Source organism: Salvia miltiorrhiza, chromosome 8 (assembly GCF_028751815.1).
Source record: "Salvia miltiorrhiza cultivar Shanhuang (shh) chromosome 8, IMPLAD_Smil_shh, whole genome shotgun sequence".
Lineage (NCBI taxonomy): Eukaryota > Viridiplantae > Streptophyta > Magnoliopsida > Lamiales > Lamiaceae > Salvia > Salvia miltiorrhiza.
This window is the reverse complement of record NC_080394.1, coordinates 26,493,978-26,520,350: the sequence shown is the minus strand read 5'-3', so window position 1 is coordinate 26,520,350 and position 26,373 is coordinate 26,493,978. Positions and strand designations below refer to the sequence as shown.

The window sequence follows — 26,373 nt, the reverse complement described above, 5'->3', positions numbered from 1 at the left end:
TTTATTAATGGCTCAAAATTGTTATAATTTGTGGGCTATACAATATTTTTATTAAGAGTAATTTTAAACACATCCCCCAATTTTCTCACTATAACCCCCTATTAAAAATAATTATAATTTTAATATTATACCCTTATAGCTTATTTAAAATTTGTAATAAATTAAAGTTTATAAAAATTAATTTGACTGAAGAATAATGCGTACAATCTCTTAACAGATAAATCACGTATAGCTCCATCCTGATTCTAATATTAAAAATACTTATAAATAACCTTAATAACTCCATCAGTATAGCCCCCAATTCAAAATTTTAGTCAAACACATCAGAGAATAGATGCAGAGAACAAAACCACTAGGTCCACCACCCATCTACCAAATTATGTTTGTGGATTTAAATCATTATTTTGAATTATATATTCTCTAATCAATATTAAATTCATTTCTAATTTGAGTATCTACCTAATTAAGCATAAAAAATAAACAAAAGAAATAAAACCCTACCTCTCATTCCAATAACCCAGCTGCCGCAACCACCCATCTACCAAATTATGTTTGTGGATTTGAGATAATTTCTTTTGAGTTTTGATATTTTGTAGTGTTTGGAGACTTCTTATTATTTTCGTTATTTTAGTTGTATTTATATGTTAATATTTGGCTATTAGCATGTTTAATAAAGTAGAATATTTACGATAAATTTGTTTAGTTTTTGGCCCATTTTGGCCCTACCCGCCCAATGGCCCGTGTAGGCTGGGCTTCAATTTCTGCGGCCCGCCGAATTTTTGGGCCGGCCCGACCCAGCCCAAAAAATTGCCTAGGCCCGCTGAGCTGGGCCAGGCTGGGTCGGCCCGCTAGGTTTGACAGCCCTAATTACAATAGATTATGAATTTGAAACATATCGACTTAATAAACCCGGAGATTGAGAATTGAATGGGAGTTTATCAATCCTTTGTGCTTTTGGGAGTTATAGGTTAGGGACGGTAACTATGACCCGTAATCTACCGTTTTAGTCGTCCGGGAGGGAGTTAGAACTAGTTGGGAGATCACTCTAGATAAATAGGTAATATCAAGATTAGGGGTGGCACGGTACGGTATACCTTATTAAATCGACCATACCTTATACCTTACCTTTACCTCCGGTATGCAGAAAATTCATACCTTTACCTTACCTTTACCTACGGTATACCTTAGTTCGGTATACCTTAAGTACGGTATGGAGAATATACAAATCCTTTACCGTACCTTTATTTCGGTATACCTTACCGAATTTCGGTATACCGTACTTTCACGGTATACCGCACTTTAACGGTATACCAAAATAATCGGTATTATCAAAATCGAAAAAATTCAATTGGTATACCGTACTTTATATTCGCATACTTGTATGCATTCATGTAATATATAATAAATTATATAAATGTTATAAGTTACATATAATTTATATGTTAGAAGTAATATTATTTATAATATAATACTAATATTATAACTATGCTATTATATATGTAACTATTATAAGTTAGATGTATAATTTATTGTAAAACAATAATTTTAGTTATATATTATAACTATACTATAATATCAAAATAAATAATTTTATTTTATTGTATAACTTATACTATATACTATATTTTATTTGTTTTTGTATCATTTGATGATATTTATAAATTTATAAGTTATATAGTATATACTATATACTATACAGATGTTATAAGTTATATGAGATTTATGATGATAATAAGGCTTGTATTAAAGGAAAAGAAAAAGAGTACAAAACATCCAAGAAAGCGCAAAAGAGAGCAAACAAAAAACCGAGCCTCATTAAAACCTTCTAAGAGGAAGAGACCTTAGAAGGAAAAAGAGTACTCGTGAAAGACTCACATCCGGTTCAGGAGCGGGAAGAGACAACTTCAGGAGTTCCGGCCTAACCATCACCCCTAAGAAGCTCGGCTCAAGAAAACCGGAAGAAGAAGAACCAAGAAAGAAAACAGGAGACCAACAACAAAAGAAAACAACCCAACCAAAGCCCAAGGGAACCAACGAACCTGCTTATATAACCATACGGATATGACTATGCGTCGACATATCCCTTGCAACCGCAATCCGAATCTCCTCAATCGCAAAAGGCCACCAGCCTTCCTGCCGATCATCATTGGCCATAATATCTGCCGGTTGATTACCCTCACGGTAAATATGCGAGACCATCAAAGAAAAATCCCGAAGCAGGCGAAGAGTATGATGCCAAAACGCCCTAAATCTCCAAGGAACATCACTCGAGCGAGAGTACAAAAGGTGAACCACATACATAGAGTCAGCCTCAACCCACAAATGCCGCCAGCCTCGGGTATGAGCAATGTGAATAGCATAGATCACAGCCAACAATTCCGCCTCGAAAGCAAAGCCTTTGCCGCCTTTAAAATGAAAACAACCTCGGACATGAGACCACTTGTCTCGAAAAACCCCACCCGCAGCAATAACTCCAGGAGCTCCCGCCGCCGAGCCATCTGTATTAACTTTAATCCATTGACCAACGGGAGGCCACCAGTGAACCTCCACCATAGAGGGGGGAGGAGCAGCACGGCTCCTCACCCCAATCGCACGAGTGATCGAATAGTCAGCCCAAGAATTAGAAATATTACCCAACTTCCGGAAAACCCCATCAATCTCCATAAAGTAAGCCTTGACAAAGGCCAAAACCGCACGTCTATCAAAGCACAAATCCTCAAAAATAAGCGCATTGCGTCCCGACCAGATACGCCACATCAGAGTGATAATTCCCGCCTTCCAAAAAGAACCAATTTGGGAACTCCAAGAGAGATTCCAAGCCAGAACTAAGAAGGAATGAATATCCATGCACCCCAAGAGATTCTCTTTACCAAACCAACCTAAAAAATCAGTCCAAAGAGGGCGAACACACGAGCACTCCCAAAGCACATGCGAAATCGTCTCACTATCTCGGAGACACAAAGAACAAGCATTGGGCGCAATTAAACCTTGCCGGATCAGAACATCAATAGTAGGCAAGCGCCCATGGAGGACACGCCAACAGAGAATAGATCTTCTCATCGGAATAAAGTCCTCCCAGATCCATTTGCCCCAGCTAACAGCAGGAAAACGATGGCAAATATTAGAAAAGGCCAAAGAGGCCGAAACCTCACCCTTAACCGACTGTTTCCAATATCTCGTATCCCTCTGGCCGCCCATCGGAATACGCAGAATATCATCCACAATATCAGGATAACGAGAAACAAAGGATGTAGTGAAATGCCAAACACCATCATAAAAATAATCACTAACCGAGAAGCTCAGAAAATCATGCATATATATCGGAATTTTAAGTTTATCCACAAGCTTGTACCCAAGCCAATCATCCCGCCAAAAGTAAGTATGCTCACCACGGTCAATACAAACATAAGAATCATCTACCAACTGATTGACTTCTTCTTTCATCCCAATCCAAACAGAAGAGTTCGACACCGAATCCTTTGCAACCCCAAAATTGTTTAGATATCTCGATCTCAGAATTGAATGCGCCCAAACAGTTCCCTGAATTAACTTCCAAGCCAGCTTCATCAAATAAGATTTGTTCATTAACGTAAAAGATCTAATGCCGAGGCCGCCTTCTTTCAAGGGGGAGCAGACTCTACCCCAACTAACAGCACAGTTGGGCCGTTTATCAATATTTCCCGACCAAACGAAATTACGACATTTCCTGTCAAGGGAGTGCAGTAACGATTTTGGCCATTTGTAAACCATCATGGAGTGAACAATCGAACTCTGAATAACCGACTTGACTAAACAAAGCCTCCCAGCCATAGAAAGATGACGACCTTTCCATCGAGCAAACTTCTGGACAATCCTATCATGAATTGCCTGAAAGAAAGAAGCTCTCGGACGCCCAACGAAAATTGGAACTCCCAAGTAATTGAAAGGGAGGTTCCCGGTAGTGAAACTGAGCTCACCATGAATAGCATTTTTCCTGTCATTGAGAACTCCCGAACCAAAGTAAATGCAAGACTTCTCCAGACTACACTGCTGACCCGATATAGAGTCATAGTAAGAAAAGATCTGATGAATTTTTCTAGCATTCCGAACCGTAGCTTTACAAAAGATCATAACGTCATCCGCATAGAACAAGTGAGTAGGGAACTGAAAAGTTCGACTATAGCGCATAGGTTCAAGATGCCCAGAATCAACACAACCTTTAAAAAGCCGACTCAAGATATCCTCCGCAATTCCAAAGAGAATCGGAGAAAGGGGATCTCCCTGACGCACTCCGCGAGAACAAGCAAAATATCCCCGCAGCTGACCATTGTAGAGAATAGAAAGCCTCGCCGAGCTGAAAATAATAGAAATCCAGTAAATGAATTTCTCATGATAGTGATTAGCTCGCAAAACTTGCAAGATAAAATCCCATCGAATAGTATCAAAGGCTTTTCGGATGTCAACTTTACAAGCCATATTACGTCCCCTGTCCGTGCGTTTCATACAGTTGAAACCTTCCGAGCTGAGCATGATGCAATCATGAATATTACGCCCGCTAATAAAGCCGAATTGATTGTCAGAAACATGAGACGCAGCCACCACGCCAAGACGAGAAGCAAGAATCTTCGAGATAATCTTGAATAAGAAATTCGAAAGGACAATCGGGCGAAGATCGGCAACAGTGTCGACAGAATCCTTCTTGGGAATCAAAATCATCGTACTGGAGTTACACCCAGAAGGTAAATAAGAATGGCGAAAGAAATTCTGAACAGCCGCAATGACATCCGCTTTAATCACATCCCAGCAACTTTGAAAGAATTTACCAGAGAAACCATCAGGGCCAGGAGCACTTGAAGCATCCATATTAAAAACCGCCGCCGCAATTTCACTCTCATCGGGTATACTTACCAACCGCGCATTCTGATCATCAGACACCCCCGACTCAAAAAGCGCATCAATCTCTAACTGATCTCCAGAAGGTCGACCATCATCAGCGAAAAGAGACGTAAAGTGGTCAATAATATGATTCTCAATAATAGTGGCATCATAAGTCTCTCTACCATCAATCTTGAGGCGAGTGAAAGGAGCATTCCGTTTCTTGAACTTGGTCAAACGGTGAAAAAACTCAGTATTCCTGTCTCCATCCCGAAGCCAGTTGGCACGGCTTTTTTGCTGAAGCAAACAGTTCTTATGTGTCAAAGAAACATTTAGCTTTGCCTGAATACTAACCTCCTCATCAAAGAGATCGTTCGTGTATCCAGAAGCAGAAATCTTCCCCTGAGTAGTCTCAAGCTGTTTCATGAGAGAAGAAATGGAGGAATCCACATTGCCAAAAACCTCTTTATTCCAAACCCCAATCTCCTTACGAAGCCTTTTCAATTTCAACATAACACATAAAATAGGGCAGCGTGTGCTGACAGTCTCCCTCCAAGATGTCGCCACCATCTCCTGAAAGGTCGGATGCAAGGTCCACATATTAAGAAAACGGAAAGGCCTACGACCAGTAGGGTTTGTCAATTTGCATTGCAACACCAACGGAGAGTGATCCGAAGTGAGGCGAGGCAGGACAGCAGTAACCAACGACGACCAGTGATCAGCAAAACCCTGCGAAAACAAAGCACGATCTAAAACAGATTCCACATGGTGTGGTAAAAATCTACGTCCCGACCAAGTGAAACGAAGCCCCTCCGTAGGGGATTCAATAAAGCCAGAGTCATCAATAAAATCACAAAACTCCTCACAAGAACCTCTATGTGGCGAAGCTAAACTCAGACGCTCATGAGCACCTTTCACCGCATTAAAATCGCCCATGAAAACCATTTTTCCAGAGACAAAACGAAGAAGATCATGCCAGAGATCACGGCGGTCATTTTGGTCATTCGAACCATGAACAAAAGCAATACGAAAATCATAACTATGCCACAGGCAGTCCACCACAACCACCTGATCAGAAGAGAACAAAACATTAGTAACAACAGAAGAGTGAACAAAAACCCAAATATTCGAACAGCGAGGAGACCGGCAGTTTTGATGCACCGGGACAAGATTCAACGAATGCCAGTAACTCTGTCTAACTTTCCGAAACGCCCGTTTCGGTTCAAGAATGCCCAACACCACCGGGCTAAAAGAGTTACAATGCTCCTTCAGCAGACGTTTGGATTCATCCGTCAAACCACGGACATTCCATGCAATAATATTCATCAGAATTGATTTATGTTAGCGGAGGCAGCTCCGCTTCTTTCAACCTCTTCCGCCCAGCTCTCTTTGGCGACGCTCTCCATGGCTAGAGCGCTGTCTCTATTACTTTTATCAATCACAAAAGTACGCGACGTATCACCCGTGTTACGAAGTCTACTTTTAATGGTTGTGTCCGCTGGCCTGTTGGCTGTGTTCTCCGCTGCCCTAGCAGCTTGCTCCTGTTTGGATGGTCTTCCTCGTCGCTTAGCAGGAGCAACTGTTTCTGGCATGGGCGCTTTAGCTATCGCCAAAATCTGCTCAAGTCTTTGAGCTTTCAAGGCATTATTAACAGCAATATCATCCGTTGTGGAAACGTACTTCCCACTGCTGTCATAGTTCACTTCTTCATCCTCATCCGAAACCTCCTCCGAGATATGGCCATCATGGATCGCAGAAATGTTTACTGGCTGATCAAACACCGAGTTTTTACAAGGTTTTAGACACTCGGCCAACCTATCAGGGCCGTAGTGTTCAGCAGAATTGGAATCATCCAAAGATTTACCCCTAGAAAGACGTACCCGCCGCTGCTGCTCCGGTTCTTCAAGTAATTCAGTGCCTTCGTTATCCAACAGGGCAAAACTGTTGTTCGAAACCGGCAAGCCTAACTGTTTCTGGTGATCATTTTTCTGAAGTGAGTAACATCCCGGGTCCAAACGAGCTGGGGAAACCTGTATGTCTTCGCGTCTCGAACCCACCTCAACCGGCCTATCTCCCTTTGCTGTCTCCTGCTCATGTTCTCTCTCGTCTCTTGCATCACCAGAGATAGGTTGCCACTGTTTCCCATTTTTAACCAAAGGCTGTTGACTTCTATCTTGAACATCCTCTTCCACAACCTTCTTAACCGAAATTTTCCGACACTTTTCGGTGGGATGTCCTGTAATTTTACATTTTGAGCAATAGAAAGGTAAATTCTCATACGTGAATTCAACATAGAACGAAAAAGTATCGTTATCAATTAAGAGTGTAGTAGGAAAGGATTTGGACATATCTAACTCAATAAGAAGGCGCGCGAACTGCCCAAAATCACGACGAGCCGATGCTCCATCAATTTTAATAGGATGACCAATGTACCGCCCAATCCCGGCGAGAATCTCAGGATGCCAATACTCAATTGGCAAATAATGTATCCTCACCCATACATTCGCCATGGAAGAATGCTCTTTAAATGGATCAAAGTGTTTGGACCATTCTCGAAGACGTACATGACCACAAGATAATTCCTAGACAGGCTTGGCTTTAGCACGAGTTTTGTCTTCAGGAGTCCGGAAAGCCAGCGTATAATACCCTTTCCCAAGAGGAATAAGTTGCCACTCAGATTCTAATTTCCAAATTTTGTGAAGTTCTGCCTTGAGAAGCAATGCAGGTTGAGGTTTGTCTCCTTTACGAAGGAGAAGACGACCAATAATAGCATGAGAGAATTCCTTACTGACTTCTTGCGCATATAGGTGCTGTGGAACTTTTAAGGAAAACTGCTCTCCCTCTTTGGTGGGACGTAATGAGTGAAACCGATGAGCAGCTAGGTCTGGACGTTAAGTTATATGAGATTTATAAGTTAGATGTAATCTAAGTTATAATATAATATCAATATTAATTATATTAATTATAGCTATGCTATTATATACATAGATGTTACACGTCAGATGTATAATTTATTGTAGAACAATAATCTTAGTTATATAATATAGAATATTATATTATAATTGTGTTTGATATCAATATAAATAATTCAGTTATATTAAATTATATAACTTACATACTATATTATATTTTATTCACTTTTATATCATTTGATGATATTTATATTCGCATACTTGTATGCATTCATGTAATATATAGTAAATTATATAGATGTTATAAGTTACATATAATTTATATGTTAGACGTAATATTATTTATAATATAATACTAATATTATAACTATGCTATTATATATGTAACTATTATAAGTTAGATGTATAATCTATTGTAAAACAATAATTTTAGTTATATATTATAACTATACTATAATATCAAAATAAACAATTTTATTTTATTGTATGACTTATACTATATACTATATTTTATTTATTTTTGTATCATTTGATGATATTTATAAATTCATGTAAAATTGTATATATTCACATAATATAGATTATATACATCATTTTATAAAATTTATAAATATTTTAAAAAATATAGACATAAAAATAAATATTATATATTTTAAAACTATAGATTTTGATACGATAAATACCGCGATTTTCGGTATACCAATATATACGGACAACTGCGGTATATCAGAATAAGGTATTGTACCTTATTACCGGTATATACAGAATATTAAGGTATACCAGAATAAGGTATGATACCGCATCACCGGTATATGCAGTAATATTCGGTATGCCAGTAATACAGTATCATACCGTATTCTGGTATATACCTTTAATACGGTATTTATTGATTTTTTCGGTATATACCGCGGTATCGGTATACACCGGTATACCCCGGTATTTGGAAAATCCATACCTTTACCTTACCGTAAATCTTCGGTACGGTATCATACCTTACCAAAAAAACCGGTATACCTTAAATTCGGTATTTTGCGGTATTTTACGGTACGGTATGGTCGGTATACCGAGTTTTCGGTATATTTTTCCAGCCCTAATCAAGATTAATATTGAACTAACTTAAAGTCCATTGCTAATTCATTAATGCCTAGTCCCTAAATCACCTTTATCACTTAATTAATTCCTTTACTTGTTTGATCTTATTTGTCTTTAATATTGTTAGGTAATCAATTAGATAATCACACCACTTAGTCTAAATAGCCCTAGTATAATGAATTATGATAATTACTAGAATTAACCACTAATCCTCGTGGGATACGACCTTACTTCCACTTATTGCAACTACACCGTATACTTGCGGCGAGTGAACACATTTCAGTTTGATTATATCTTGCTAACTGCTCAATATACTGACCTCACACTCACAATCATCACGAACATTAAACTGCACATCAACATACATAGTCAGACCGATTCAAGTCACTGATCATTAAATCGAACATTGCTAAGTTGAAAAGATAACGTATAAGATTTTCTAAAAGCAAGTTTACCAACCACCACATTCCGCACATCAGTTAATAGTCCAATTAATCAACTTTCGAGCAATCAGTATGATTGCTAATTAATCCATCAGCTTGAACACTTAGCTTTGGATATCAGTCAGCTTGCCTTTAACTTGGTGATCTGTATCAATCCAATTGACTCATTATCAATTGAAATATTCATTTACACTTGTATTGGTGATAAAAAAAATACAAATGTGTAAGGTTGTGTAAGAATTTTATCTTCCAAGTGCAAAGTAGATGCTAACATGAAGATTAATTATGTAATTTGGACATAGCATCCACTTTTTTTTCTAAAAGATAGCATTTTTAATTTTCTCTTCTTAAAATATATTTATATAACTAAATATAAATTGTTACAATAATTAATTATTTGTGTCAATAAAATTCGAACATTACAGAGTAACCATTCATAATAAATAACATAAATACTTGCTAATTAGTCTGACTCAACTCAAAACACCTATTGAATTGACTCGCAACCGTACGAAGTCAATTACAGTGGAATAAGCTAACCCAAGTCGTCTCTCAAGGAAGGCTAAGCATAGCGTTCTCTCGTGTTGCACACAGATAACAGAAAATAAACCTAAACACTCTAATCAATATTTTGGGTCTGACACACTCTCTCTCTTTAACTAGCGCATGATTGAAATATAGCATGTAAAATTATCTAGGCAAAAATCAAATATAAATAAGCAATAAAGAAATAGCATGTAAATCTACGCTAGGGTTCTTAAGAAAAAGCAGTTATTCATTAAAATAATCGCGAAACAAAAATAACAGTTATCTAGACAGCAAACGAAATTATTATCCAGAATAAATCTAACAAGAGCATAAACGATAAATAAGAAATACTATGAAATCATAAATTCAGAATTTATCTAGGAAATAAATAAATGACTTACAGTAAATGGCAATAACTGAACAAGAATCTCTGACAACGAATTATTTTAGGCGTAAGAATTAAATAAGAAAACGAATAAACCCTAACTAAGAAAATGGTGTCTGGAGCTTTCTGTCTAAGATCTGGACTGCGTTTGGGAAAGTGTAAGTGTACCCTAGCAAATGAGGATTCCTTCCTTTTATATTCTGAAAAATGTAAAATACGCTTCTTTTATTTTCTCTTAAAACTGAACACGTCAAAGGCGCGGGCGCTGGCAAAATTGCGCGGCCGCAGGGCGAAGGCAGCACCCGTTGGGCGTTGCGTGCGTGGGCGCAGGGCAGAGTGAGCGGATGCAGGGTAATGCACTGGAGTATTGCTCAAGCGCGGCCAGAGCTCGGCCGCTGGCTTGGCACTCGCTCGCTGGGTGGAAGACTGGAGCACTCGGCCGCGGCACGTAGGAGTTCGCCTGTTGGATGGGCCCGCCATCGCTGGAGAGTTGCGTGGGCGCGGAGCTCGGTCGCTGGGCTACGCGTGGGTGGAAGCTGGGCCGAGGGGTGAGTTGCGCGCGGGCGTGGGGGAAGAGCCAGCACCCGCTGGGCGCTAGGCGAGTGCACGGGCGCGGAAAAAAGGCAGCGGGCGCGGAGAAGAGGCACTCGGGCGCTAGAAAATGCGCTCGGGCGCTGGGAAATGCTCGCTGGGAGTGCTGGGTGTAATGGCGAGGTCGCGGGGAAAGGCCAGCGTCCGCTGGCTGAGTTGCGCGCTCGCGGGTCGCTCAACATGGACTGTATTGCGCGGTGTTTTTATTTTGGCCCGTTCTCCCTCGTTACAAGTCGGATTTTGGATTCGTTTTTGCCTACAAACTCCTATCGAGACGAGATATAATTCTTCTTAAGACTAATCAACCGAATTCGAACTCCATATTTGTCCACTAATTAATCAATTAGCGCATCAAATCTTGAGACAACAAAATAAGACATAAACTCAAATTAATCAATTATTGAGTGAACGAGACTAAAAATATATACTCATAGCACACCTAAACACCCATAGAATCATCACAAAATAGGACTAAACATAGTCTTTTTTTGTCTAAAATCTATTTAATAATATTTTCCAACTTAAATTCAACTATCATTTTTAAATGAATTGTCGGAATTATAATATATTTTATATTGAAATCTAATGAAAAATGGTCGTGTATTATTTTATTTTGATTTTCAATTGACGAAGTCTATTAAAAAACTAATGTGATTGTACAAAATTTATCCTTCTATATAAATTTTTAATTGATGAAGTTTCATAAAAAATTAATATGAGATTCAGGATAAAATGAATAGAATCAAATTGTGTTTTTTCATTCAACCATTCTTCCGTTTATTAAAAATGTGGCTAATGGTACAAAACAAGTTACTCCATTACACAACCAAATAACAACAAATTGTAAAAAAGAAGAAAAAGATTAAATATTAACAATTTACTAATAGAGAATCAAAATTAAACTTCAAAAAAAACTCTGTAAATATTGATTGAAACTCAAAATATTAATAAATAATTTTTTAATTAACATTCGAACTAATATTATTCGAGTCCATATTAACTCTAACAAAAATAAATGGAGGATAAAATTAAATATAATTGAGAAAACATTTTTACCAGAAAATCCAAATTCTAAAGGCAAAACAAAAAAAAAACACACTTATCATATTTTATCGTGTTCGAATACGATAATATCAAATCTAAAAAAACTATTGAATTTGATTACCCGACATCAGGGCCGGGGCTTTAAGGGAGAATTTTAAAATAGGTCTCTAGATCTCTAGAGTGTTACTCTTTTTTTTTTCCCCACGATATCATAATATTGTATTATTTGATACTCCCTCCGTCCATGAAAGAATTTCCTAGAAGGGAGTGACACGAGTTTTAAGAAAAATATTGTTGTGTGTATTGAGAGTAGAGAAAAAGTTGTTGAGTGTATGAGAGTGGTGAAAATGTATTACTATAATTAATATTGAGAGTTGTGAAAAAGTGAAAAGTAAATAATTATAAGTGGTGGGCCGGGTATAGTCCAAAAATAGGTAGGAAGTTTTTTTGTGGACGTCCCAAAAAGGGAAGATAGAAAATTCTTCCGTGGACGGTGGGAGTATTTAGCAAAACATAAAAACCACCAACTTTTAAGAATTGTAAAAGAAACAATATAAATTTACTTCAAAATAGACAAAATGTTTCTTATTTTAAAGCAAATACAATACGTCTTGCATTTTAGAGGTAAAGATTTTGTTTACTTTTATCTAGTTCTGCAACCAATTTTTAGCTTGATCTATGACACGATGAAACTCACACTTACTCTTTAAATTCATCAAATAATAAGATGAATCCTTGTAAAAATATACAATATATATATATATATACACACACACACAAACTAAAAAAATGACCCCCCCCCCCCCAAATTTGAGGCCCTAGGCAATGGCTTGTTGAGCCTATATATGCCTAGTTACGATGCTGCTTGACATACTGATCACGTGAAAATGTGTGTTTATTGAGAAATTAATTGTTCCCTTTTGTTTTGGGGATTGTGATTTGCATTTCGCGAAGACAAACATGTGTATAATATTTTTGAACCACAGTGGGAACTGCAAACAAATCAAATAACTGATCATACTAAGTGCTCATTTGGTTAAAGTAGATGAATGGAATCAAATAAAGGAATAGAATGGTAACAATAACTATTACTTTTATTGAGTGTTTGGTTTAATAATGAAAATGAATCATTAGTAAGAGATTTCATTTCTTTTGTTTTCCTTCTATTTTGAGGAATAACAAATTGGATGATTGAGTTACCCCCAAGTAAGGGTAATGGTTAACTCATTATCCAAACCAAACAACAAATAATGGATTCAGTTAATTGAATCCCTTTACAACTTTTAAAAACACTCAACCAAATATGGGATAAAAATAAAATATCTCCTTCCTTCACCGAATATTTTCTTAATTTTTTATTTTTATTTGTCTTCAAAATATTTTCTTAATTAATACTCCCTCCGTCCGCAATATCGTTTCCACATTTACCATTTCGGTCCGTCCGCGATATCATTTCCACTTCCATTTATAGAAGTAGGGTCCACAATCTTCCACTCACAACAATTGTGGGACCCAAACTCCACTCACTACATTTCCACTACTATCCACCACTTTTCTTAAAACCCGTGCCGTCCACAATGTGGAAATGATATTGCGGACGGAGGGAGTATATTTTTTCAGAAATAATCTATTTACCATCACTCATACAATTTTTACATATTTACGTACATTTATTATCAATTGTTTACCCTATTTGAAAATAGCTGATCAATTGTTTACCAATTCTATAATTGGAGTGCAGCTTCACTAGTCATATCTTTTTTTGGGATTTAGGTCGGATAGTTGGGATTAATTAAAGATCCCAACAAATTTCAATGTTGATATTCTTTTGTGATACCGACGTCCAATCTTTGATTCTCCTTCAATATTGAATCATATAAAACTAGCGTCGAGCTACAAAATATATATACTCCCTCTGTACCCGGAATAACTTCCTAGGAGGGAGTGGTACGAGTTTTAAAAAAAAAAAATTATTGAATGTATTAAAAATTATTTTAATTAATATTAAGAATGATGATGTATAATCCAAAAATAGGTAGAAAGTTATTTTGTGAACGTCCCAAAAAAGAAAAGTATAAAATTCTTTTGTGGAGGAAGATAGTATATATGGAAGTGATGGTAAGGTTCGAGCTAGATATTTTAAAGATGACCGAACTATTGTTATTCTTTTGTAAGGGTGAATTAAATTAAAGCTTTGAACATATCTCGGACTATTCACATCAAATCAAGCACAACTAGTTTATCTTGTTGGGTTAATTTCATGTAACTATACGAAATATATATTTACATTCTGGTTCTTGATTTTTTTTTATTAATACATAAACTTTGAATCTTTTAAAATTTGAACCGGACTAAAATTAGGGTCATATTTAATCATGCATGGATACTGAAATTTTATTATATGACATTTATTTATGTAAACTTGCCATGATGCGACAATATTGAATTAAAAGTTTAAATTGAAACAATGTCGTATACATTGAAACGATAGGATCCGTAGCAAAGTCTAGAAATCGTAAATCAAAGAAACATAATTATCAAAACTTGAGCAATTTGACAACAACTGATTGTGGGCTACATGTGGAGGTAGGTGGAGAAGGAGGAGGAGATAGAGATGGAAGTTCAGAAGAGGACATATATTGCCGCTTAGAGTGTAATATACAACGTGGTTTTAACTTAAATCGATATTTAGATTATCGCATTATAATTAGCTTATATAAAAATATTACATAATAAAATTTCGATGTTGACGTAGGATTAAATGTAGTTAAAAATTATACACAAAACATGGAATATTCGTATACTTCGTGTATTTGCATGTACCTAATTATATTCTTTATTTGAATTTCAGTTAAATTTAAGATTTATCATTTATTTAACCATCCAATTCGGCATGACATAAGAATTGCGAAGTTATGCAATTCAATAAACTATGCCGGCTCATGAAAGTCATTACGATGAATTCATGACCGATAATGACCTTAATTAATGAATATCTATTAAGACTACTAGCCAATTTCGCCCCATTCAAAAAACCATAAAAATAAATATAAGGCACAACATTTAAATATTCACAATCCTAATGAAGTGCACAAAGAGTATTTTGATTTAATAAATATCGATAGAGCTCGACTAGCTCGATGGGCTAGCCCGAAATCCAAAAATTTAGGGTTAAAATTGGGTTATATTAAATCCAAAACTTTTATAATTTGAATAGCCCATATTCAATAGAACTAACTCGAAAATTCGGTATAGAACTAACCCGAATAGGATATGATGATGAGAATGCTATATGATAATTGTATTTAGATAATAGCTTGACTTCTCAATATCATTCAATAATTTATGTTTTATAACTTGGATTTATTTATCTTGTTCTGTTGTGAAATACAGTTACCTTTACATAATGCAGTTTTGAATGAAATTCTTTGTAGCTTTGTGGCAGTGGAATCTTGGCTGCAACCAAGTCAAAATTCTTTAAAGAGTAAGAAAAAAAAAAGGATAAAATATTTTGATCGGACTTTCTGAGGGCGGAAATGAATAAAGAAGTATTTTTTTTCAAGCAATTCCAGAAGTCGGTGATTACTGTAAGAAATACAAGCAAATTGTTTGAAATCAATAAATAAATCCAAAGATAGAAAAGCAAGTTGATTAATTTAATATTCAGCGTGATCGCAGTAGGTAGTAGGACTTGTAAATTCATTCACCAAACATGCACTTTGATTATTACAAATACATATAGTAAAACATAAGATTCGGACAAATCACATCACAGTAGTTTAGTAAATCGAACAATACTCATGACTCGCACGTCGGTCATATGTGACTGTGTGTAAAAATAATTAATGAGGTAAAAACATAGGACAAATAATAGCCCATATTATATGGTCCCAAAATAATGAGAGAGGAAGCTTCTTGGAAGGTACAGAAACAATAGAACAAATAAGCAATTCCTCATGAGTCACAAGTCATGATATACAGCAACCCCACTCCACCTCGAATAGCACCTTCCTCGAAAAATCCCTCATTTTGGAACCAAATGCCAATTGGAACTATACCCAAATATTTCAATAAATCTCCAAAATTGTAGCATAAAGTCCGTGTGAAGACTTGACAACTCGAGGCAGCCATCAAAACATTTACTATTAACAAAATAAAAATAATCAAAAAAATTCAGCCGCTCATTCTTGCGAAATTATTTAATCATCGGTGAGTGCCTACCATATCACCAACACCTTACATTACAATTTACAAGACTAGTACTACTCTTTATAAAGGGTCATCACAAATATAAAATAAAATTGAGTATTGATGGCTGCTTCGAATCCTATGAAAATGGAACAAAATTCCGAGTACGAAGACTTGTTGCCGGTGATGGTGGACAAGCTCGATGGCGACGCCTTCGTGGCGGAGCTGTGCGGCGGATTCCGGCTGCTGGCGGATCCGAGCAAGGGGCTGATCACGGCGGCGAGCTTGCAGAAGAATTGCGCGCTTCTAGGGTTGGAAGGGATGAGCAGAGACGACGCGGAGGCGATGGTGCAGGAAGGCGATCTCGACGGCGATGGAGCTCTCAATCAAACGGAATTTTGCATTCTGATGGTCAGACTCAGCCCTGGGATGATGGAGGATGCTCAGACCTGGCTTGATAAGGCCATTCAAGGAGAGTTGCACAAATCCTCTTCTTGAATCTTCCTTTTTGTATTTAATTTACAAACCTATTTTGTATGTATGCATTTGTACTAATTATTCATGAAATCACTTGATCATTCAGCTGCTGCTTTGATTATCTTGTATAGTTTTTTATCAAGCTTACAATTGAGCTATATAAACTTGCTTCGCCGGCGTGAGTACTGACATATATTTTAAGAAATATTAGACGAGTCTATTCCAAGTGAAGACGGAGTTCTACTTTATATAATGTTAGGATGATATTATCACAAACTATAGGTTTGATAATATTTTCTCATATATTATTTTATGATCTTTCAATTTTATCACCAGAATTTATAAAATTTAACTCATTTTTTTTTATATTTCTCCTTTTCTTTCATCTTTTACTTTCTATCTATTTTTCTCTTTTCATAATATTTTCATACTATATTATTTTTTTGATAAATTAAAAATATTAAATAAAAAAATTTAAAGATTGCGTCACTTGAACGGTTGAACCCAAGACCTTTGACCTTAGGCATTAATCCCTTACCGCTTGACCAATACAAGCACACTCATACTATATTTTTTCGTTAAAGAGAACATGAGATAATAAGAGTGGAGATCACGAAAATGTGATAAAATTTTTCCATCTTTTCTTTTTCCTCTTTTTCTCAAGATAAACTTACAACCAAATAAAATACGCCCTAACAAAAAATAATGGAGAATGCTTTTTTGTTAAATAAATATAAAAAGTAGGAATAAAAATAAAGGAATTATGGTAGAATAACATTCAAAAAAAAAAAAAAAATAGTACATGTTTTTTCAAGATAATTCAAAATGACAAAATATACATATTCTTCAAAGACAAAGAGAATATGCGTTTATCTCTACCATTCAATTTATAGTTAAAAAAATATTCATGGTATAGGCATATTATTAGTTTTGTTACTTTTTTATGATTCTTTCTTAAAGTCAAATCAGCTTAACTTGCTCAAAATTTTTGATATAATCTATTAAGTTAACAATAGAAATAAATATTGTTTCGAAAATAAAACGATAGAAATAAATATAAACTATATTAATATTTTAAAATTCAAACTAAAAATCACCATGAAAAATGATATTTTGAGGTATAATTTAAAAATAACCCTCATCTTATCTTTATCTATCCAAACTGCGAACAAGAGTGAATTCCAAGAAAAACAAGTGTTACTGCACAATCACAATAAAGTAGCACGAAAAAAAAAACAGAAGCTCCATATATGAAACCAGGCAAATACAGAAGAAGCACATAAATAAGTCATCCATTCAATTCAAGATACAAAAGCACTAGTGTATAAAGCTAGTTTATATCCTTCATCGCCTAAACCCTGAGTTCATTTACACACTCGCCATCAGGTTCTTCATCTTCGAACAGGCGACCTGCTAAAAATATTACACAGCCAGTAATATATAAAGTGAGACAATAATTTTTGTATATGTATTCATCCAAAACACATATAGCAATAGTAGTCAAAACAGACATGCATATGTTATATATCTACCTTCGGAATCTGCCATAATCAGGACTCTTGCCCCTGTCATACGATGGGCCGTTGTACCTATCATACACAGGGCTTCTGTCACGCCCATAATCAGGACTTGGGCGGTTCCGTCGAAACCCTGGACTTGGCGACCTTCGGTAAGGACTGTCTCCACGCCTTCCATAGTTTCTTCTGGGGCTCTCATGCATTCCACCCCTCTCATCATCATCCTTCAGTGCATACTCAACAGAAACAACCCTATCCAGTATCTTGCTGCAGAATTCGCAAAATAATAAACTTATTCAGAACAGAAACACAACAGAGAAAAAATTCGCATATGGCTGTGATATGTCGAGGCTCCTGACCTCAAGTGGGTGCACTCCAAAGCTTTAGTTGCATCGTCCTGAGTCTCAAATTGCACAAATGCAAAGTTCCTCCTAATGCGAACATTGAGAAGCTTCCCATAGGGCTCGAAGTGTCGTTCTATGTCATGGACTTTGGTACGCAAAGGATCAAAGTTTATCACGAAAAGGGTCTTAGTTGGCCTCTGATTTGCAGCTCTCCCATCACGATGCCTACCACGTTCACCCTGTCAAGATGAAACAGCACAAACAAATTCAACTATATTATTAAACAAAAAGCATAACATATTATATCAAGGCTACAAACAATGCAAACATACCTTGGCCCATTCAACTGACAACCTACGCCTATCATACCCAAATGGTATATTATCAAGATTGCGGATGGCATCTTCAGCATCACGTTCATCCTCAAAGTAAACAAAAGCAAATCCTGAAGGTGAAACAACCTATATGAGAAGTGTAGACAACAGAAATCATTCAGGAGTACAACCTTGCTACAGAAAGCTGCATCACTAAGCCAGGATATTGTTTTTTCCTTTGGAGATTTGAAATAAGTACAACACCTGCCAACATGCGAAGGTTCTGAGGAAAGCAAGGATGTAGAGGCCTTGCATGTTGACCTAAAGAAAGATGAATAGTGGAGGCAAACTAAGATCATGGAGATAGTTGAGTAGTCATTGCTAAGCATGCTTCAGCAATATCACAGCATGAGATCAGTAAATGGAAGACATGGCATGTGATACAACTCATTGATCGCCTTAACATTAGTGATGGAAGGCATGGCATGCTGAACTGACAACTAGATCCCTTATCATTATGGACGCAAGCATGGCATGCTGAAATCATCCCCACCCTTACCATTTGGGTGGGATAGCAATGCTAGGCATTGAAGAAATGAATGGGATGATTGGGAGAAAGATATATGGAACCATTCCCATCTGCAACTAGGAGAGCAGGTAGGAACGTAGGCAGCCTTTGCATTAGAGGTTTTTATTGCAGAGAAGATGGTTCCTTTGTAGATGTTCCTGCGTCAAAACAAACACTTAAATATCGAGACCTTCTCGTATAAGTAACCATATTTCCTGATTTTTTCATTAATTTCTTTTTTACAGGATACACCCTGCAATATTTAGAAAATGGATATGCATGCCCTACATGAGTAGTAAGTGAATGCAGCTAAGATCAACTACATATAAGCGGCATGCCTCCATCTAAACCAAATTAGTTCATTGGACATATATCCATCAACTGAAGCAAATCAAGTACAGCTGACTTAACCGCTGCAACCAAAAATCAGGTAGTCATCCAGAAAAGGCACACCTCATTGAATGAAGGTAACAAAGGAACCCCCAAACCCCAGCAAAACAAATATCTAAACTCATAAGAGTTTTAAATTTAAAACCGGTACATTTGATGAAAATGTAGATTTTAATAGAATATGATCAATAATCCAAGAGTCGCCAACAATCTCAGAAGAGAAAAGAAAAAAAATTGACAGACAAAAATGAATAGGATGTTCACAAAAATGAAATCGCCTGAAAAATATACCAGATTTCATGTCGACGCGTTCGACTCTTCCATACTTGGAAAACAACCGCTCCAAGTCGGATTGCCGAGTTTCGTACTCAAAGTTCCCGCAAAAAATAGGCCTCATCTTTCGCCGCTCACAAGATTCTAACTTGCAGAACAAAACCTGAAACAAAAATTCAATGCTTCAATTTATACCGCAACGAGCAATAATCATAACAATTGTGATTTTATATTTTCAAAAACTCACCTTGCAAATTCAAAGGGCACGTAGCTTCGAGAAGCAACGTTGATTAAAGTATGAAAAAAAAGGAGTGACTGTGAGTTGGAGACGAGCATCTATCGGAATCAATATATATCGTCTCATTAGTTCTTTATTTATTTATTTGTGCGAGACTAAGAACCCTAGATTTCAAATTGAATTTTAAGTGCACGGCGGGGTGGAGAGACCACTCAAATAATTATTGGGCTGCTACCAAAATAATTATTGATTGGGCCAACAAAAAGATGGCCTATTATGTGTTAAGTACTATTAGAAACATAAAAATGTGGCTAATTTTGTAGTATTCGTATAAAATAGTAGGAGTAAAAATTAATAATTTTGATAAATTATAGCTAAAATTTAGTGTTCTCGTAGGCACCCGCCCCTTTTCTCTTGTACATAAAAAAAAACACACACACACACACAACTTCTCTATTTTCTGTATTTTTACTCTTCCCTTAATCTCCTCTCTCAAACCTATTTATAGATATATAATTTTTTTTTAATAAATTACACAAATAAATAAAGAAATTTAAAGATCACACGATGAATAATTATTGTTTTTCAAAATTATTGTCGTAGACATTATGGGTTTTTCCATGGATTAGGTGCGAAGATAAAAAATGTACTGTAATTTTTTTTGCAATTTCAATGAAACAGTGATATTTAGTCATTCAATAAAAATAATTTAGAAGTGATGTGAAGATAAAAAACATGTGATGTAATTTTTTTAATTGCCAATTCAATTTGTGGCGAGACGCGTCATTCTTATGTGGTTGAAATTTTGACTTAATTATAAACTGAATAAGAAAGATAAATTCAGGTTACATTTGTAATATTTATAAATTTGGATTAAAAGATTACCTTTAAATAATAATCCTAGAATTTATATGGTGCAGGCCTTCTTGTATTGAGAACTTTTAGTATTAAACAAAGAAAAAAAAGAAAGAAGATATCTCCAGTCTTTTGTTTATTCAATATTACAGACTATACTATACAGATTTCTATCTTAGAAGCTTTCACGTCTTCATAACCAGAAAGTCAACCCGTTGCAAATACTGTGAAATTTCACCTTCTTTCCTTTCCAATTAAAGAAAAAAGCTGTACTCTTTAAATTCGAAACACATGCGAAGGAAGATTGATGGACTTATCCCGCTTTTAAATTCGAAAATATGCACTCTGTCCTAAACTGAATAAAGCAGTTCCAAAAGAAGAAATTGGTACAGAAATTCCAATGAGCCGTAACCACTTTTATCCCCCCCCCACGCAAATGCAACCACTCTTTGAAAGATTTTTCCACTCTCCGAAACAAAAGAATATTTTGACTGAAACCTTCCACTACTTTTTAATTCTTTATTTGAGAGTAGCGATTCCTTGTTGCTTGGTGTTAAAGCCATGGACTTTTCTTCGTTTTGAGGTATTTTGTGGATTTCTATGAACTGGGGTCTTGTCTTGTTTGTCAAAGATTTGATTTTTTTGTCTTGGGTTACTCTGTATTTATACTGTGATTCCAAACATCTAGTTACGGAGCATAAAGTTGTAGCTTTTATGTGATTTGGGCCATACATTGGTTTTCTTGAGGTTAAGAAAGTGTTAAGAATTGCTGTGGTTTCTCATATTTTATGTTGTTTTGTAGTTTTGTTGGAGTTGTGATAAAGAATTTTTTAAGTTGGTAGGGAAATTAATTGCTTTTAGTTGGTGGAAATTTAAATCGATAACCAAAGCTGAATTATTGTGTCTTCCTTCATGTCCACGGGCCAAGTTTTGGTATAGCTGTCTTTCTGGCTTCCGAGAAGATCAAATGTCTCTTTCCAAATTAAGATTACATATTATGTGCCATTTATGGTTTATTATTAGTTAATTTCAATTTGCCTGGCTTCTTTTCTGAAGCTGCTAATTGTAATTGCGTTTATTTTTGTAGGAGTTTTGAGTGAAATTTGGGGGGTTCTATTTTGTTTGCAAATGGAAGAAAGAATTGATGAAAAGCCATTTAAGGCATGGTCATGGTCTGTAGAGCAGTGTTTGAAAGAGTACAGAGTGAAGCTAGAGAAAGGGTTGAGCACGTACGAGGCCGAGAAGAGAAGAGAGATATCTGGATGGAATGAGCTCCAGAAAGAGAAGGGGAAGCCCCTATGGAGACTTGTTTTGGAGCAATTTGATGATATGCTTGTCAAAATCCTTCTTTTAGCTGCTTTCATTTCATTTGTTCTGGCTTTCTTGCAAGGAAATGATGACGGGGACTCAGGGTTTGAGGCGTATGTTGAACCTTTTGTCATAGTCTTGATACTAATCCTTAATGCAATAGTCGGTGTTTGGCAAGAAGGTAATGCTGAGAAGGCCCTTGAGGCGTTGAAGGAGATGCAATGTGACTCCGGGAAGGTGTTGAGAGATGGATACTTGGTGCCTGATTTGCCTGCACGCGAGCTAGTTCCTGGTGATATTGTGGAACTGCGTGTAGGGGATAAAGTGCCGGCTGACATGAGGGTGGCAGTGCTGAAAACCTCGACCTTAAGAGTTGAGCAGAGTTCTCTGACCGGGGAGGCAATGCCGGTGTTGAAGGGCACCAATCCCGTGTTCTTGGATGACTGTGAGCTGCAGTTGAAAGAGAACATGGTTTTTGCTGGGACCACAGTTGTTAATGGTAGCTGCACTTGCATAGTTGTCAGCACCGGGATGCAGACCGAGATCGGACAGATACAAGCGCAGATACACGAGGCTTCGTTGGAAGAGAGTGATACTCCTTTGAAGAAGAAGCTTGATGAGTTTGGTAATAGGCTTACTTCTGTTATTGGCATCATTTGCCTCGTTGTGTGGTTTATCAACTACAAATATTTTCTCTCTTGGGAGGTTGTGGATGGATGGCCTTCGAATTTCAAATTCTCTTTCGATAAATGCACTTACTATTTCAAGATAGCCATTGCCCTCGCAGTTGCTGCAATTCCTGAAGGCCTCCCTGCTGTGATCACTACGTGCTTAGCCTTAGGTACCCGAAAAATGGCTCAAAAGAATGCTATAGTGCGCAAGCTTCCTAGCGTGGAGACATTAGGCTGCACATCTGTTATTTGTTCGGATAAAACGGGGACCTTGACCACAAATCAGATGGCAGTGACAGAGTTCTTCACTTTGGGAGGTAAGACTACAGCTTCTAGAACGCTCCATGTCCAAGGCACAACTTATGACCCCAAGGATGGAGGGATAGTGGATTGGAACTGTTACAATATGGATGCCAATTTGCAAGCAGTGGCTGAGATTTGTGCAGTTTGTAATGATTCTGGAATATTTTGCGATGGTCGTTTGTTTAGAGCAACGGGACTTCCCACAGAAGCTGCTCTTAAGGTTTTGGTTGAGAAGATGGGAGTTCCTGATAGTGAGGTCAAGGACAAGATTCGTTATTCGAAGCTCTTGTCCAATCTTTTGATTGATCGCAACACGGTTAAATTAGGTGAGCAATCATATGAGATTGTTTATCTTCATTCTTGCTGCCCTTTTTCTCTGTATATGTCATTTCTAACATTCCATTTGACTTCAGCATGTTGTGAATGGTGGGCTAAAAGATCAAAAAGAGTTGCAACGCTAGAATTTGATCGCATCCGTAAATCGATGAGCGTTCTTGTCCGCAAGACAAATGGTAGCAATCGACTTCTTGTCAAGGTAACTCCATTCATCTAAAATGTATTATAGCAGCTAATTTCAATAGGATGCTTGCTCACTGAGAAATAGACTACCCTTTTTTTTTTGGTTGTTAAATTTTGTTTGTTTACATGCATATTCATGGAACTTTAATCATAAATTCAGGTTCCCATTTTGTTATAATAAGATATTCATCAAAGGCTCTCCATTAACCTTCATTTTTCTCCAAAAGTTGGAGGGCAATGGCAAATTATATCTCTCACAAATACTGAAGTAATTCATGATTTCATGATAATTTGATTAAAATGTTCCAAGACTATTTCCTCTTCATTATGTTTTACAATAGAGCTGGAGGCCGCTCTCGATGTGCTGTAATTTATTTGTTCTTTTCTTCTATGTGTGCTACTCATGTAGGGTGCCGTTGAGAGTTTGCTGGAGCGCACTACCTATGTGCTCCTTGCTGACGGTTCAACTTTCCCCATTGATGAAACCTGTAGGCGAATGTTGTTAGCAAGGCTCTTGGATATGACTTCAAAGGGTTTGAGGTGCTTAGGCTTGGCATATAAAGATGACCTCGGAGAGTTCTCAGAGTACTATACTGAGGCTCATCCAGCACACAAGAAGTTGCTCGACCCCTCGTGCTACTCCTCCATAGAAAGTAACCTAATTTTTGTAGGAGTAGTTGGTATAAGGGTGAGTATATCTTACCTTGTCATGATATGCAATCTATTTATTAGTTATGAAAAAGACTTGTATGCGTATCTTAAGATAATCCATACGAACCACAGGACCCTCCTCGAGAGGAAGTTGATAAAGCAATTGAGGATTGCAGAGGAGCTGGAATCAAGGTGATGGTGATAACTGGAGACAACAAGTCCACAGCCGAGGCCATCTGTAAGGAAATCCGGCTGTTTTCCGAAGGTGAGGATCTCCAAGGAAGGAGTTTCACCGGTAAAGAGTTCATGGCTCTTTCTTCTTCACAACAAATTGATATATTGTCAAAGCCTGGGGGCAAGGTTTTTTCTCGAGCCGAACCTAGGCATAAGCAAGATATTGTGAGGATGCTCAAAGAAATGGGGGAAATCGTTGCAATGACTGGTGATGGAGTGAATGATGCACCTGCCTTAAAACTTGCTGATATTGGAATAGCTATGGGAATCACCGGTACTGAGGTAACAGAGCTATATGTTAAATGCATTTTGTGTTACTTGGTCTAGAACGTGTTGCTTATTGTACGAAGCAACTGTATAGTTGTGATCATCGAAGTCAATTTAGCTATGATCTGTGTCATTGCCAATATGTTAGGTAGCGAAAGAAGCATCGGATATGGTGTTAGCGGATGACAATTTCAGCACAATTGTGTCAGCAGTTGCAGAAGGCCGTTCAATCTACAATAACATGAAAGCCTTCATCAGGTATGCTTTGTTTCGTCATCTAAATAAAGGCACAAATGCCAAAATCTCTAGTAGATTATACCTCTTACTAATGGGGTTGTGCTGATTATGTATCAGGTATATGATCTCGTCTAATGTAGGGGAGGTTATATCCATATTCTTGGCGGCTGCTCTCGGACTACCAGAATGTATGATACCAGTGCAGCTTCTGTGGGTGAATCTGGTGACGGATGGTCCGCCTGCAACAGCCCTCGGATTCAACCCTGCTGATGTTGATATCATGCAGAAGCCACCTAGGAAGAGCAGCGAAGCTCTCATTGACTCGTGGATCCTCTTCCGCTACATGGTCTGTTTGCTCTATTCCTCATTTTAGGACAAATTAGTTAGTACTGCTTTCTTACATGTTCATTCTTGCCAGGTGATAGGGTCCTATGTTGGCATTGCAACAGTTGGAGTGTTCATCATGTGGTACACGCGTGCTTCCTTTCTATGGATAAACCTAGTCGCGGATGGGCACACACTGGTTGAGCTATCCCAGCTGCGCAGCTGGGGAGAGTGCTCAACTTGGTCGAACTTCACTGCGTCTCCCTTCACAGTAAGTGGTGGGGGCACCATCTCGTTCTCGGACCCCTGTGACTACTTCTCTGCTGGGAAGGTGAAGGCTATGACTCTGTCATTGTCTGTGCTGGTTGCTATCGAGATGTTGAACTCTCTGAATGCGCTGTCGGAAGACAACAGCCTTGTGAGAATGCCACCGTGGAGGAATCCTTGGTTGCTGGTGGCCATGTCCGTCTCTCTTGCCCTGCACTGCTTCGTTCTGTACGTTCCTTTCATGGCGAATGTGTTTGGCGTGGTTCCGTTGAGCTTCAACGAATGGCTCGTCGTCTTGCTGCTCTCTGCACCCGTCATTCTTATAGATGAATTTCTTAAGTATGTGGGAAGGAGGAGGAGAAGAAGATTAACACCAAAACTAAAGATGTTATGATCTTAATTTTCAGGAATTGCGGATCATTATCATGCCTTGTATGCTTTTTTTTGGTGTGGATATAGAAGCCTGTATCTGTAATGTTATTGAATATGTTATTTAGTTTTTATTTTTAAAAATTAACAAATGTCAGACTATTTTTGAAATATTACAAAGGTGTAAAATCACATAAAACTAAAGTGCAA

At 37.2% G+C, this 26,373-nt stretch overlaps 3 protein-coding genes across 8 annotated transcripts; 2 read left to right on the top strand and 1 right to left on the bottom strand.

Moving 5' to 3' along the window:
- Window positions 1-15,577: 15,577 nt before the first annotated feature.
- On the top strand, window positions 15,578-16,635 carry LOC130997323 (calcium-binding protein KIC). Its single transcript, XM_057922605.1, has one exon. The coding sequence runs from the start codon at window positions 16,161-16,163 to the stop codon at window positions 16,533-16,535; it is 375 nt and encodes a 124-aa protein (XP_057778588.1). The 5' UTR covers window positions 15,578-16,160; the 3' UTR covers window positions 16,536-16,635.
- A 1,098-nt stretch (window positions 16,636-17,733) lies between these two features.
- On the bottom strand, window positions 17,734-20,367 carry LOC130997322 (serine/arginine-rich splicing factor RS31-like). 4 transcript variants are annotated; one of them, XM_057922601.1, is made up of 6 exons: window positions 20,168-20,367; window positions 19,939-20,083; window positions 18,708-18,820; window positions 18,391-18,614; window positions 18,047-18,298; window positions 17,734-17,927 (listed from the first exon to the last, which is right to left on the bottom strand). In XM_057922601.1, exons 2-6 carry the CDS (start codon window positions 20,042-20,044, stop codon window positions 17,906-17,908), a joined length of 717 nt encoding a protein of 238 aa, XP_057778584.1. In that variant the 5' UTR covers window positions 20,045-20,083; window positions 20,168-20,367; the 3' UTR covers window positions 17,734-17,905. The 4 variants fall into 4 exon arrangements, with proteins under 4 accessions (XP_057778584.1, XP_057778585.1, XP_057778586.1 ...); XM_057922602.1 differs by having other exon boundaries at window positions 17,734-17,924; window positions 20,168-20,346; XM_057922603.1 differs by having other exon boundaries at window positions 18,708-18,836; window positions 18,954-20,083; window positions 20,168-20,291.
- A 771-nt stretch (window positions 20,368-21,138) lies between these two features.
- Window positions 21,139-26,315, top strand: LOC130997320 (calcium-transporting ATPase, endoplasmic reticulum-type). Of its 3 annotated transcripts, none has more exons than XM_057922596.1 (8): window positions 21,139-21,596; window positions 22,101-23,621; window positions 23,709-23,830; window positions 24,224-24,502; window positions 24,598-24,981; window positions 25,115-25,224; window positions 25,321-25,549; window positions 25,622-26,315. In XM_057922596.1, the coding sequence occupies exons 2-8, from the start codon at window positions 22,142-22,144 to the stop codon at window positions 26,186-26,188; spliced, it is 3,171 nt and encodes a 1,056-aa protein (XP_057778579.1). In that variant the 5' UTR covers window positions 21,139-21,596; window positions 22,101-22,141; the 3' UTR covers window positions 26,189-26,315. The 3 variants fall into 3 exon arrangements, with proteins under 3 accessions (XP_057778579.1, XP_057778582.1, XP_057778581.1); XM_057922599.1 differs by lacking the exon at window positions 21,139-21,596 and adding an exon at window positions 21,599-21,760; XM_057922598.1 differs by lacking the exon at window positions 21,139-21,596 and adding an exon at window positions 21,609-21,946.
- Window positions 26,316-26,373: the final 58 nt, after the last annotated feature.